The sequence below is a fragment of the Gambusia affinis genome, linkage group LG15, assembly GCF_019740435.1.
Source record: "Gambusia affinis linkage group LG15, SWU_Gaff_1.0, whole genome shotgun sequence".
Classification (NCBI taxonomy): domain Eukaryota; kingdom Metazoa; phylum Chordata; class Actinopteri; order Cyprinodontiformes; family Poeciliidae; genus Gambusia; species Gambusia affinis.
The window spans coordinates 1,738,577-1,752,966 of NC_057882.1; the positions used below are offsets into that span (position 1 = coordinate 1,738,577).

General features: G+C 37.4%; 1 protein-coding gene across 3 annotated transcripts in view; it reads right to left on the minus strand.

Moving 5' to 3' along the window:
- Positions 1 to 14,390, minus strand: part of si:dkeyp-23e4.3 (rho GTPase-activating protein 7) — a 105,223-nt gene continuing 90,833 nt past the window's right edge. For 2 of the 3 annotated variants that reach the window (XM_044141624.1, XM_044141623.1), the window contains exons 10-17: positions 12,480 to 12,642; positions 11,007 to 11,205; positions 9,584 to 9,797; positions 5,820 to 5,934; positions 5,547 to 5,732; positions 4,385 to 4,614; positions 3,229 to 3,402; positions 1 to 2,870 (exon numbers count right to left, since the gene is read on the minus strand). In XM_044141624.1, coding sequence (XP_043997559.1) covers positions 2,762 to 2,870; positions 3,229 to 3,402; positions 4,385 to 4,614; positions 5,547 to 5,732; positions 5,820 to 5,934; positions 9,584 to 9,797; positions 11,007 to 11,205; positions 12,480 to 12,642 — 1,390 coding nt within the window. In that variant the 3' untranslated portion in view covers positions 1 to 2,761. The remainder of the gene's footprint in view (positions 2,871 to 3,228; positions 3,403 to 4,384; positions 4,615 to 5,546; positions 5,733 to 5,819; positions 5,935 to 9,583; positions 9,798 to 11,006; positions 11,206 to 12,479; positions 12,643 to 14,390) is intronic. The other variant, XM_044141625.1, reaches the window with a different exon arrangement.

Sequence of the window (14,390 nt, forward strand, 5' to 3'; positions counted from 1 at the left end):
AAAAATGGGGTACATAGTTTGAATTTATTAATAGCAAAGTATGAAACAGAGTGCATAAAAGATTAAAGGGGTAAACATTTATGCAAATATTTAGTTAACTAATGTTCAACACTACAGTTGTAGAGCAGTTAGCTCTATATATTTTTTTATCCAACTTTTTCAACTAGTTATTTTGTAATGAAGAATAGGCAAGTGTTGTAGTCTCCAGATCTGCATTGATGTTGAAACCATAAGGTAAAACACTAGCAGCAAAATAATTTGACGGCTTATTGATCCAAGTGCACAGTACACAAATGGAGAACTCCCTGATGTCCCATTATAACTCCTCCCAATTGTCCCATATGAAATCCTATTTCTGAGGAAACATTTCAGACAAATGTTGGGATTTATTTTATATCAACTGAAATAGTTCAACACTGTGTTTGTATTCAGCTTTCATATGTTTTTGTCCTAAAAAGATTTATTCAGTTAATTTCTTCTAAAGTGTAACTGTCGCTCCATCCTATCTCAGTGGGGACTTGTGTCGTTTTGCACCAGCTAACAGTGGACCCCTGTCATTCTATACAAACGAAGTGGGGACCTTTATTTCATAATGCAAATCAAGGTCCCCTCTTTGTCTGCTAAGAACGACATGGCAGCACCATTTTGAATAGTTAAAGACAGAGGAGCAACTTACCACATTAGGAGACAAAAATGTTTATTAATAATATATAATTATTCATGCCATCATTAAATGGCATTCAAAATATTATTCAAATGTATGTGGCCATAATTTCACTTTTTGGGCAATATTTGTATTGTAAAGAGTTAATTAAATAATATCACTCAAGTTAATCATCAATTTCCTAAAAGAGTTAAAGTAATTCATTGTAGTAATCAAATACCCTTTAGGTCAAAAAATGTGTACAGACAGTTCTATTGCAGTAGGTTAAGGTCCCCACTTGAATATGTAAACGTCACTCAGAGATCCAGGTTCCCTCTTGGCAATTTCTTCAAAAATGATTAAAAGTCAAATAGAGCTTTAATGTAAATTCTATTTTTGGTTTTTGCTTTTTCAACAAACTAGAAACAGAAGTCCCCTCTTGTCAGGAGAGGACACGTGTGTTGTGATGGAAGGGTGGGTGTGTATTGGTGTGTGTGCTCTTCCAAGCCGATTTTATTTCATTCAAGTGGTCGGTTTTTAGCCAAGAATGGCTGAAGGCTAGATTCATAGCTTCATTTGGACATTATCTGTTTAAAGTATTCAAAATGTTCTGTAATTTTCTCACAGCTGAAACAAAAACTTCTTTCTACTCTTCTTTGGTCTCCTGCAGCCGATGCTTCACCTTCGAGTTCAGCCTCGGTTCTCCTGGTTCTTAACTCCAGATGCAGCAGCAACATTTCAGAAATTAAACACCCGCAATCTTTTACTGGAATTAGCATGAATTACCTCCCCTCCTTACTGTTTGGAGCAGTCATCACCACCAGGACCTTTCCACTGTCTTCTTCCCTGGCATCTCACTCTAAGTAATTATGGTTTCTCTCACAGATAAATGAAAAATGTAAATATGTTTTATGTAAAAGACAGAAGTGGGTGTAGAGCAGGAGCAACGTAAAGAAGTCTGCACTCTGCCAGACGTATTAATCTCTTTCTCTTCAGCGACGCAGCGTGGCAGCTCGTCTTCACTCCTCCTGCTGTTTTCCTCCAGCTTCCTCTGAAATTACCGTCAGTAATCTGTTTGGCACCACATCCGGTCTCAGAGGGAAGAGAAAAAAAAACCTAAAACAAGATGCAGGTCTTAGACAGAAATAAACATTTTAATTAGCAGTTTGGCACTGATGAAGTTAGACCTCTTATTTTTCTGCAGGTTTAAACAAAAACATCTGGATTTAAGTTAAATAATCAGAGATAGAGTAAAATGCTTCAGGCACAACTTGGCAAGTAGAAAATAATGCAGAAACTCTCCGTCGTTCACAAAGAGCAACAAAATGTTTGGAGATATTTCGCTTTTCCTGTACATAAAAATCTATAATCAATACATCAACTCCCAGACACCATAACACATCCCAGTCTGGTCCAAACATCCAGTTTTAAACTAAAGCTGCGTTCACACAGCAGGGCTTCATGCTTCATTTAGATCTTTTACAATCTCAATCAGACTTCTAGGTGAACGATTTTTTGTTCCCAAAGCAACCCAGGTGTGTAGGATGTGACACTGTTTATTGAAGAAATAATAGATCATTTGTTGATTGATTTTGGGTGAAAACGTTGGATATGGGTTGCATCACCTGCTATGTGAACGCAGCCTTAGCTGAGCGTTAAGGTCCAGGAGGGAAACCCAATCCAGGATCTTTGGTTTAGTCCTGAATCACCAGCGCAGACGCTCCAGTACGCCACAGAGGGATTCTTTTATTTCCCTTCTCCATCCCAGCATTACTCACAAACAAAATTTTAAATAATTAGTCTGCCTTGTTCTAATTTGTTTCACACCAGGAACACCAGGTCTTTTTCTTCACTGTCACCTTTCTTTTGAGTCTCTTAGCTCTGTTGTTTGTTGTGGTTGTTGGTTCGATTCCCTTGAAGCCAAACATCTGGGGGATTAAATGTCTGTTTCCTGCAGTTATTTGTCCTCATTTCCTGTCTTTGTCCAGGCAGCTGAGGTATTTCCCCTGCTTCTTCCTTTACCTCCAGGAAGTGGTTTCAGCAACCAGGGGAACTTTGTTACTCCATGTTCTGAAACTGGAGGCAGTTGGATGTGTAGAAGGGGAAAATGCGACAGACTCATATTTTAGTTTCCTTGTAGTCGGTTCTGAAGGAGTCTCTGATCGCCAACAAACCCGAGACCAGGAGGCGTCCGCTGACCTTCTTGTGCCAGTCTGGAGACCGTCCTCTGAAACAAAAGACGAGTTATGAAGTGGATTCCCTCTGGTGTCTTTCACAGCAACAACACAGACGTTCTATAGTTCTAGCAGTTCTAGTGCTCAGAAGTGTAGCACCTAAAAATAAAACCTTTCACAAAGAAAATTCTCCAAAAAAAGCCCCAACATGATCTGGGAGATCCATTATGGGAAGCTTGATTCCTTTTTTCTCAGTTCAATTGGGAACCAAAGTTGCAACATTTGTTGCAGACTATAATGCATCACAATAACATAATCAGGCCTGTCATAATAACAAATTTTATGTCACATAAAATCCAGCAACTATTTTCCCACCATTACTGCTGGCCTCCAGTGACTGCCTGCAGTTACCTGGTGTCAGTGCGACAGAGGTGAGTCAGTCGGGTCCTGATGGCCCCTGTGGACTCCAGCAGGTAAAGGCAGCAGTGGACCTGGACCCTGACTCCGTCCGCTTGGACCTCAGGGACCTCAGTCGACATGGAGGACAGGTACACTGGCCCACAGGATGGATCTGCTTGCCAGGTTCTGATCGGAAGAAGAATATGATTCAGAATGTTCAATCTAGAGTTCAATAACTGGTATATATATCACTATATATGTATAATGTGATAAATAACTATATTGGGATAAGTCTTTCAGTTGTGTTGTCCAACTGTAGGTCACATAAATAGAGCTTTCAGGATAAGTTGTTTAAATATGATTTTATCAATCCAATTGAATTACATCAGTGTGACAAGATGTTCAAAATTAATTAACTGTAAGATGTACTAATCAAATGAAGATAAAGCTTTTTATTAAGTTTGTTAACGGGTAGTTTTATCAATACCAAAATGAAAATGAGTGACACCTCTGTCCAAGGGGATCCTTTAAATATCAAATGTCAAATATGAAGATCTGTGTTATTTTTTATTTTACACAAGACTTTGTGAACTTGAAGACTGCTTTGGAAATCCGCAAAGAACTTCACATTTATTTTTTTCCTGACAAACATGAAAATGACTTTGAAAAATAAATTCTCAAACATTTTGGTATTTTTTTCTTTATTTGTTATTGAAATTTCAGTATTTCGAAATTTCACAGCAATACTACGAAAATCATATAAGGTTACGAGGATGGTCATATTAAGAATGAAGTGGTATTATGACTTTATTATTGTGACTAGCTATACAGCGGATCTTGTGTTAAAAGGTCCTGCAATAGAACGTTAAGTGTTTGTTTTTTCCCAATGAGATTTGCTCAACACGACTGTTGTGATTTTCCATTTTCCTCTGGTGGAGTAATTTAAAGTTTATGTAAGCTGTCAAGAAGATGGGAAACAGGAAGCGGCGTTCAGCGATGTTGTCCGACTACAAACGCTTTCATGTCTCCTCTGACTCCAGGCTGTGTTTAAACTTTCATCAACCCTCTAAAAGAAAAACGCTCTGTTTCATTTCACTCAAACTGACGCTTCGAGGGTGGGGTGACTCGTCCGTCCTAGCCGCTCCGCGGAGCCGGTTTGCCTCATTACCTGAGCACCAGGGTCTCCTGCGAGGGCTGTGAGCCCAGTGCGTGGCCCCGCCCCTGCAGCGTGTAGCGGTACACCTCGGCGTCCTTGGAAAGAGCGCGGACGACGGCGGCCCGGCGCAGGTTTGCCTCCCACAGCGGCTGCTCCCGCAGCAGCCGCTGCAGCAGCTCCTGCTGCGGAGCGGCCACTTCCACGCAGCCTCGCCACGTCCACAGCGGGCAGCCGTCACTCATCTGAGGACCAACACAGAGCAGGAGTCATCGCCATGTCAACAGATTATCATTTGATCAATATATATATACATACAAAAAAACCCAGCTACATTTATGGTGTTTGGAAATAAAAAACAATTTATTAGAGACATTATATCAAAAATATATGATGCTACAATTGAATGAGTGATGGGAAGATTTTTAGGGAATTTATTTATTTATTTATTGACCATAAATCAACGTTTAGACAACATATTAAAGAGGCAGTGTCATACATTTTTCAGGCACATAGTGCCATTTTATAGTACAATCAAGTAATAGCCTTCAGTTACAAAATTGCTGTATATATTAAATATGACTTAAAAGGAATGTGACTTTGTAATTTAACGCCACATAGTCATGAAATTGGGTCTCTGTGTCTTTAAAATACAATTGGAACTTACGGGAAACATGACCTAAATAAACTGTCTCTAAACTATTTTTTCAAATTTGAATATTCTCCATAATATTTGATTTATGTGTTTCTTTTTGTTTGTTGGCTTATGTTGTTTTGATCTTCTTTGTACCAATTCGAATGTTCTGTAAGACGCTGTAAATAAAATGTATTACTCAGGGATGAAATGATTAATCAGATTAACCATAACTAATGGATTAATCAAATAATTGTCAACTAATTTACTAATTGTAATCGTTAGCTGGAGTATAGAAACTTTAAAAAAGCTTGATCTCTTCACAGATTATTCATTGCACATTACTCTCATGACATGATGACAGTTTTAACAAATATGTAAAAGCATATTTGAAAAATATAAAGAAAAAATGATTTCCAACAGTCTCTCCTCAGGATAGTGTTGTCGACTCGAAGCTTCACAATGTGTTTGATAATTGCTGCTACCTCTAGTCTGGAGGAGCCTTTGCCCTTGTATTGTTATGGCCTCCTGCTGTCTGCTCACCTTCTTGTAGGCCAGCTCCACGTCCTGCGGGGCCGGATGGTTCTCCCAGCCTCCGCTCTTGTCCTGAGCATCGCTCAGCAGCTGCTGCGTTCTCTGCTGCAGACGGTTTCTTCTCTCCTCCAGATCCTCATCGCCTCCTTCAGACCAATCCTCTATTAAACTCTGTCCAGGCCAAAACTCTGGAAGCTGCAGAATGCATTTAGTTTATTTAGAAACAGTTCTGTTGTAAAATAAAGTTGAAATTTAATTTCTTTGGTTGCGGCTGAGGAGTACCTGGAAAAGTCTGTGTGCCTCTGTGATCATGATGGATAGTCCCTGAGTGGCAGCGAGGTTCTCACTGAGGTCGCGCTGGTCTGGTCGACCCAGACTGTACTTTCTGTGACCCGATCTACAGCAACAACACAGAACCTCAGTTCAATGTGGTTCTGGATTAAAGTTTGAAAACTTACATTGAAAATGCTTGGAAAGTGCTCAAATTTTACTGTGAGAAACGTGTATGAACCTTAGCACTTCAATCAGAACCAGGATTTTAATTTGTACTTTGGAAAACATTCATGTTGAATCTTATTTAGGTGAAGACATTTCTGTTTAGGTTTTGCTGGTTTATCAGAGTTTCATCATGACAAACAGCAGCTACATTAAACCAGCTGGGAGGCAGCTGCTGGTTACATTAGTGAGACACAAAATGGAAAGAGAGGAAAAGGTGGAGTTGAAAAACCAGGAAGGAAAACTCCAGAGCTGGAAAAGGGAGGTGATTAACGGGTGAAGAGGAAGTCAGATATGCGGAGGAGGGAAACAAATTGTGTTTGTTATATTTATTCTGCAGTGCTTATATAATACAAAATATTACATAAAAAGTGCAGAAAGAAAATTTAACAAGCCTTTTAATTTCAAAAGAACACATTAGGTTGCAATATATTTTCAATGTTCAAGTTTAAAAGCACTAATTTTATTGATGAAGAAATTAACCAACTCCAACCTGAAGCTGTTGAAACTAATAAAGGAGATTCAACAACTCCTTTATTGCTTTAACCCTTTAAGGCATCAAAGGGTTTTAAATTTAAACCTAATGACCCCTAATGAGTTGTACAAAATTACTTGCTTGTTTTGTAAATCAGATATATCCAGGACCGACTTTGGGGACCCCTGGACAAGGGTGTAAGAAAATGGATGGATTTTTAGGGAGATAATGAGATAACCTCTAACTTACGAGCAATCGTTTTCATCCAACACATTTTTCTTATTATCTTTTGTTCAGTGAGAAAAAAAGGTGCCGATTCATGTATTAGAGCAGTGTTTCTCAACCTTTTTGGGCCAGCACCTCCTATCCATTACCCAGGTCCTTCACTGCCCCCCATTAAAGAAGATGTAGGACACTTGCACAGAATATTATCTTATTATTAATATTACTATCATTATTGTTGATGTTTTGATTTGTATGGTTGTCTCTATATTTATCATAAAAAATTATTTCCCAGAGAACAAAAAAGCCAGGAGAATAGAGATTATTTTTACAGGCGTCAACAACAAATGCAATGGACATTCAGGTTAAAATTGGTAGGCCTAACAGCAGCCAATCAGAGTGGAAAACGTATTCTGGTTCTGTGCCATTTTAGGTTTTGAATCTTGCATAAAATGACCAGATAAAAGATGTACAACAATGCCAGTTTAAACTTTGAGCAATATGCAAAAGGCACAGCTCTGCAACATATTGTTGCTCTGCAATTATGTCAATCATAACTATTCTTCTCTTCAGTGTTTCTGTGGTACAGCTGCCTTCCATTTGTTCCATGCTTCCATGGTGCCTTCAGGAGAATGGGACATCATAGTATCAGCTATTAAATTTCACCCACATGAGAGCAAACCAGTGCATTCAGTGGAAAGACAAAACTTCCAGATTCTTTTAATGTCATACAAATATGGGACAGGAACATGGATTTTATCTTTATATTGATCTGATTATTGATTTATAGATTAATAGTTTGGCAGAAATTACAAAGAACAAATCTGGTTCTTAGTCAAATCCTAATGAGTCAAACTGAAAGTGTTATGGAGTCACACATGACATTAAGGCTGACACTGTCATAAAAAATAATACAGAAGAAATAAATATATCAAATCTAATCAAACACATAAATAAGTGATAACAGTTTCTTATTGTTAAATATATTTCTTCTTAGTACTAGATGTGGTCTCAACAAACCCATGGCATTTTAACAATATTTTACCCTTTATCTGAAAACAATGATTGTTTATTCTTGCCATACAGTCCTCTGTATTAATTATTGCTCAAAAGGCAGGCAGATGCTTTTACACACGCACAGATATTTTGAGACTATTTTCACTCCATAGAGCCGTGCCAAAAAGCTAACAGAAACACTGAAGAGAAGAGCTGCCATTGATACAGTTGCAGCCAAGCATGTTTTAATGTTACACAATACAGTTTTTAGCAAGTTGCTCAAAGTCTAAACTTGTATTGTTGGGCATGTAAGGTGTAAAGTTTACCTTTCAAGCAAACGACCCCCAAAGGACGTCCTTTTGTAAACATTTCCACCAGTGGAAATTAGGAAGCTGCTAACCTAATCACCACTATGTTGAGTCCAGTAAGTCTAACTGAATATCTGCATTTCCTCTGCCGTTACCTCTCTCTGTTTTCTATCATTCCCACTGTTGCTCAAAGACGACGACTGGCACATATTTCCTCTCAGGGGGTGAAATTGAGGCCAGATGGAAATTTGTGAAGATTATATAATTTTCTCTCTCGGTGTGATCTGAGCCAACAACTTTGTATTTGAAGCACTGACATCAGTGTTAGAGCTGGATCTGGTCCAGATTTGATACTGTCCGTGGGAGTGGAACCGCTCGGAAACAGAACCTCCTTTCTGACGCAAGAGAAGCAGAAAAAAAAATCTGGTTTGTGTCGCTAAATAAGAGCTAAAGGTTAATATAAGCACTTCATATAAAGAAAAAAGCAAAGATCCAAACAGGATGTGAGGCCTCAAGAACAAAAATACTTTTTTGCACTGGGTAATTAGTAACGTACCGATTTGTAATTTAACATTTGTTTCAGATTCATATCACAGGTGGATAATAATGAACTTAAGGTGAAAAATAAACATTTTGCTGACCCGAGTCATTACAAAAGGTCAGAGGAAAAACTCTGAGTTCCTCTCATCTTCTGTTTAATTTTAAGACAAAACTGAAGCAACAGCAAACAGCAGAGCAACTATATAACTGTAGGGACTTATGTAACAGGACAATGTGAGTCAGACCCCCCACACCCAAGAGGGGGCTCTCTGTAGACTCAAAATTTCTAAAGAGTAAGCACTCATTGGCTAGTCCCAGGAGCAGAAATATTTCAGAAATTTACAAAAATCCCCTGCGATGACTGTTAAAAAGTTGGAAAAACACGTACAATTTCTTTATCTCTAGGCATGTTTAAACAACATTATTTTATGAATTGTGTAGTTTTTAAAATCTTTAAATTATTATATTAGGACAACATTAACAAAAAAATGTATAAAAATAAAATTATGAGAATAAAGTCATAAAATTACTAGAATAAGTCATAATATTACAAGAACAAAATAGTAATATAATAACTATTCTCGTAATTGTGTTTATTTTTTTGTTTTCTTAGCATGTCCCTAATACTCCATAATAGTTTTTTTTTTTTTTTTCCCACCAGGGGGTGTTTTTGTGGGCTCTAGTGTCCCTTATGACAGTAGGCTGACAGGAAAGGGGGAGTAAGAGGGGGAAAGACATGCGGCAAATGTCACCGGGTCCGGGAATCGAACCCGCGACTGAAGGCCTCCAAATGTGGGTCGCGCTATCCCCTACACCACCACAGCACGCCCACATAATAGTTTTTAATTACTTATGTCAGTTTCACATCATTTCAGTAACCAAAATAATTTAGTTTTTTAATGTAATAGCAAAATATAAACAAAAAAAAAAAAAGTTTCAATTGTGTACCAGGTTAAACGGTAGAACTGGTGTTCTGTTCTTTAAACCCAGCAGCTGTGGTCTTTGCTCACCTGGCTGCTTTGGACTCCCTCTTTATGGTGTTGAGGTGAAAGAGAGACGGCGCCAGGCAGACGGCCACGTTGGTGGGGGTCATCTGATTCTCATCTACACAGGCAGCGACGTCTCGCAGGAAGAACAGCAGCGTCCGCAGAGCCTCCCTGTTCTCATCAGGAAGGAGCAATATGGCCGCCTGAGCCGCAACCAGTTGCTGGTCCTTCGGAAAGTCTGGAAGTAAAACAGCTTCGAATTTTATGTGTACAAAGTTACTTTGTAAATTTGTTTGTCACATGGGCCAAATCATATATCGTATTTTGATTTTTATTAATCTAACAGTAAACTAGGCATACAAATATAATAACCAAATAGTTAATAGATTTTTGCAGGAAAGGCATGTAGGGCTGCACAGTGGCACAGTTGGTAGAGCTGTTGCCTTGCAGCAAGAAGGTCCTTTATATAAACAAATTGGGTCTATCAAGAGCAGGATTTGGGAAAACACTTCAATAGTTTAGTAAATTTAATAAAGTAAGCAGATTTGGTTGCACCAAAATCTGCTTTTCATTAAAGATCACTGGATAAAAGATCCTATTTACTATGAAACTAAAGAAAATTAACTCTTCATCAACCTATTAGATGTGCTGCAACTTCATAGTTTTCAAAGAAAAATCAAGCTGGTTCAACAAAACCTTTCTGAAAAGCAGTTTTCTATTGGATGTAAGACAAAACATAAGATCAATCCAGTTTCAATATAATCCAATACTGCCATCCTTCTTGGATGGATTTTGGACCAAAACTACCACCGTAGGATGTCGATGGACGCCTTATTCCGTCAATAACTTTACTCGAGAAATTTCTAATATATTTTTTTAGAGTTAGCAGATTAAAGCAAATGTAAGAGCAGAGCTTGTTATAGAAGCCGGCTGCTATAAAACAAGTTGTTTGCTGCTCAGCGTCACCTTTTTGGAGGAAGCAAAAAATATTTGGAAATATCTTGACAACCCCTTGGCTGCTGCAGCTACCCTTATAGAGACTGATGCAAACAGTTCACATATCATACTGAAAGCACCAATGTTGCCCTCTGTGGTCAGAGTTATGCCAAATAATGGCTAAGTTAGCTAATTTGCATGCTAGTATAGTATAGTTAACCAGAAAGTCCCATTGAAATCAGAAATCTCTTTTACAAGGGAGACCTGACCAAGACAAAAGCCACAGAAATAACACACCTAAGTTGGGATCTAATGTTTATAATATACTGAAATCAACAATCCATACTTATTTTACAAACACAGACCATAATCTCTACATTTAATCCTGCTTCACTGTTTCTCAAAACCTGGACCTTATTCTCTTGTGATCTAGATAAGTAAAATATTTGGTTCTCAAGCTAAAGAATATCCAAAATAATCAAAAAGTCAAGTTAAAAATGTTTCTGCTCACATTGGTAAATGTGAAGGAAGGTTTCACAGAGTTTGCTGGTGAATATGGGTTCAGGTAGGTCTCTGAAGTACTGCTTCACCATGTCGGCAACGTCGAAGGCTGACTGACCCTCAAACGAAAATCCGTCTGGATCCGACTCAATCATTTCACGCAGGTACTGAATACGAGACTTCACCCCAGGCTTCCGGAAAAGACCCAACTGACAGAAACAAAACATTGGGAAAACAACAAGAATGTTACTGTTTTAATTGGCACCCTTCCATGAAATCACAAATTTTTCATTTTGTGCTTTTGATAACGTTGAACACATTTAGTGTACTTAGCTTCCACTAAATTAATTATTCCAAATAAATTCTAAAGTGTTAATTACTTGGCTGTTCTGCAAATTTTCATTGAATAAATAAAGACATCTGTGTTGAAGTTTCGGTTATCTAATGTTAATTCAAATTGCTAGATGTTGCTCTCTTATTTTGCTCTTATTTTGAAGACTCTGCTCCCAGGGCTTCAACTAATGATTACTTTTGTCATTGATTAATCTATCAATTATTCTGACGACTAATTGGATAAAAAATTAGCACAGTTGTCACGTAACCCTTTTTTATACATTAGAAATATATTGCAATATGCAAATAAATCTATTTCCCTTTGTAAAATAAGAAAATAAACATTTCATGGTCTTAAAAGCAATAACAGTATTTCCTTCAGTGAATTCTTGATCAAAGTGAATGCTTGCTTCTATAGCTAAAAAATGCTTCTAAAAATACTTTTAAGTTCAGCCCTTTCGAAATGACTTATCAGTACATATTAGTGCTAATCTGCTGATCATTTTTGGATTAATCAATTAATAATTGGAAAGCAAAATGTACTTAATTGGAACATTTTTTGATGTTTGTGTTTTTTTGCAGAATTTGAACCAGGTGAAGCTGAAACTAGGCCACTTGAGTTTTGGATGAAACACATTTACAGACAAAGGTTTTATTTTATCCTAAATGAATAATGTCAATATTTTTTGTACATTTTTGGCTTAATTACTGGGCTAGTAATTGGCTTTTTTTTTTAGGTAATTAACTGATTACTAAATTAGTTGATTATTTCAAGAAACATACAGGAACAAATAAATAGACAGTGGAGAACAAGTTATACACATAAATACAATATCTAAAAATTATGAAACGTGTATATTATGTCACAATTGAACTGATGCTCAAGGGTTGTAGTCTTCCATTAGTTGTAATTTGAATTGAATTGCTTTCACACCAGCTGTTTGTGTTGGTGTGTTGCTTCAGCCAAACTGAGTTTTATGATTTGTGCTTTGAGATTAGCGGTGCCCACCATTGGATTTGGCCCAGTTCTCCATTCTTTGTTCTGACCAAGCAGTGGGAAAATAATTGAAGATGTTTTTGCTAATACAATATAACTCAAAGCCTTGTTGAAACTGTTTACTGGTGACCTAAACTCGTCTTCGGCGTTTACCTGGTCCAAACACTCGGCCCTCAGGTAGACCAGTGCTCTGAGGATGCAGGGAGGAAGTGGTTCTCCTGTCTGCTGAACACTGACGAGCAGAGGAACCCCGAACACCTGACGACCTTTCACCTCTGCTATTGCCTTGGTCTTTGTCATAGTTTTGGGAACAGTCCTGCAAAATCCGGAGTCCCCATTAGACCCTTTAATCCTCCGATGTGAAAGAAGAAGCAGTCCAACAATGTGTACATGTGCACAGGGAAAAGTTATGGAAATGAATGTGGACTGAGAAGCTGTTTGGAAAATGATCTGGGAATTTGTAATCTCTTTAAGTCAAGTGTAAAAAAAACCCTGAGCTTGGCAGCCTGTTGGATCCATTTCTTTTTGAAGGAAAAGCCAAAATAAACATTTTTTTGGTTACATAACTCCCCACTGATCGCTGACATGTGTGCCTCGCTCTAATCAGCACTGGAGGAAAAACATGGACATTTATCAAAGAGACTAGGATTTTTGAACGACTTCATGGATTTGGGCAGATCCGGTCCACGTTTTCGCTGGTGAGCATTCCCCAAGGCTTCCTAAATTATTAATCAAAAACACACCATTATGATTTGTTAAAACAGCCCAAAAGAAACGAAAGATTTCTTCTGTTGTCAGCTCTTTCTCCGAAGAACCGTTTCCCTTCTACTCCCTCCGGTTCTTCTATGACATCCAAGAGTGGCTCTCGGAAACAAATGAGCTATTCCGAGGAAAAGTGCCTTAGAGTGCCAGACTTTGTCCCAATCAGCAGTTAATTGCTGAATTTTTAATCATTAAGTTCTCACTTTGGCATCGGTGATTACGCTAAAATGATAACATTTGAATAGATGGTTCAACCATTGAGATTATCCCCTCCCCCCTTCATTTTCTGCAGGAACATTAAGCTAAAGAGTGCTGAAGGGACACTTTTTATTATTAATGTTTTCATTTTCCATTTTAATTACCTTTAGATTCAACTGTCATTTAATTTAAGTCCAAAATTTAGAAGTACGCCCATACATTTTCTGCTTGTTGATATAAAAAATGCAATTAACTTAACTTCCTGTCTTTAAGTAAACAAAGGGAGAATGCTTGTTTACTAAATATCTCCCATGTCTTTTGGTTATTTTTCTACAGACTCAAATAGATAAGAGTTCTAGAAATCACCAAAAATGTCAATATTGCTTTGTGAGATAATGAAAAGCCTTTTTATTTTTGCAGACTTGGTAAAGATCAAAATAATGTAAATATTATAAATTAAAACTGAAACCTGTTAGGTCAGTTAGCAGTTTCCAGCTATTTGTGGCACAGCTGTGGTCACTTGTGAATATGAGGAGTCTGCTGTAGTTTTATAACTTAGTCTATATGTTCTTTCTGTATCTACATGGTGGAAAAAATGGATTAAATGAAATTGACAATGGGAAACTGTTTAATTACTTATTTTTTTTTTTCAAAAGATTCAAAATGCTTAAATTTTCTTTGAAGCTTGTAAGCTGTAAAACATGAACAAAATCTGGCTTTGTCTCTGTTTTCAGTCTGTGCTTAGCTTATATAAACAGCAGCTGGGGTTTGAAATTATGTGTGAGTGTACTGAATGTGATCATAGAGTTTATTTTCCAAAATAAATAAATAATTGGCCATAAACTGCCAAGACTTTGTTAGGTCATAGAGAGCATGCTAACTAGCAAGAAATTAGCTTATCTTGGCTAAAATTTCTTAAAGCATCATATTCTAATTGCTTAAATTTGTCCTCTATCCCATTTTTTGTTTCAGCGTAAATATGCAGAATTATAATAGCTGATGGTTGTAAATTTAAAATTTTTTAGATAGCTTATCTGCAATTTCCAATCCCCATGCTAACTAATAGGCTAATGTCTATAAAAAAAGCATTTTAAGCATTATATT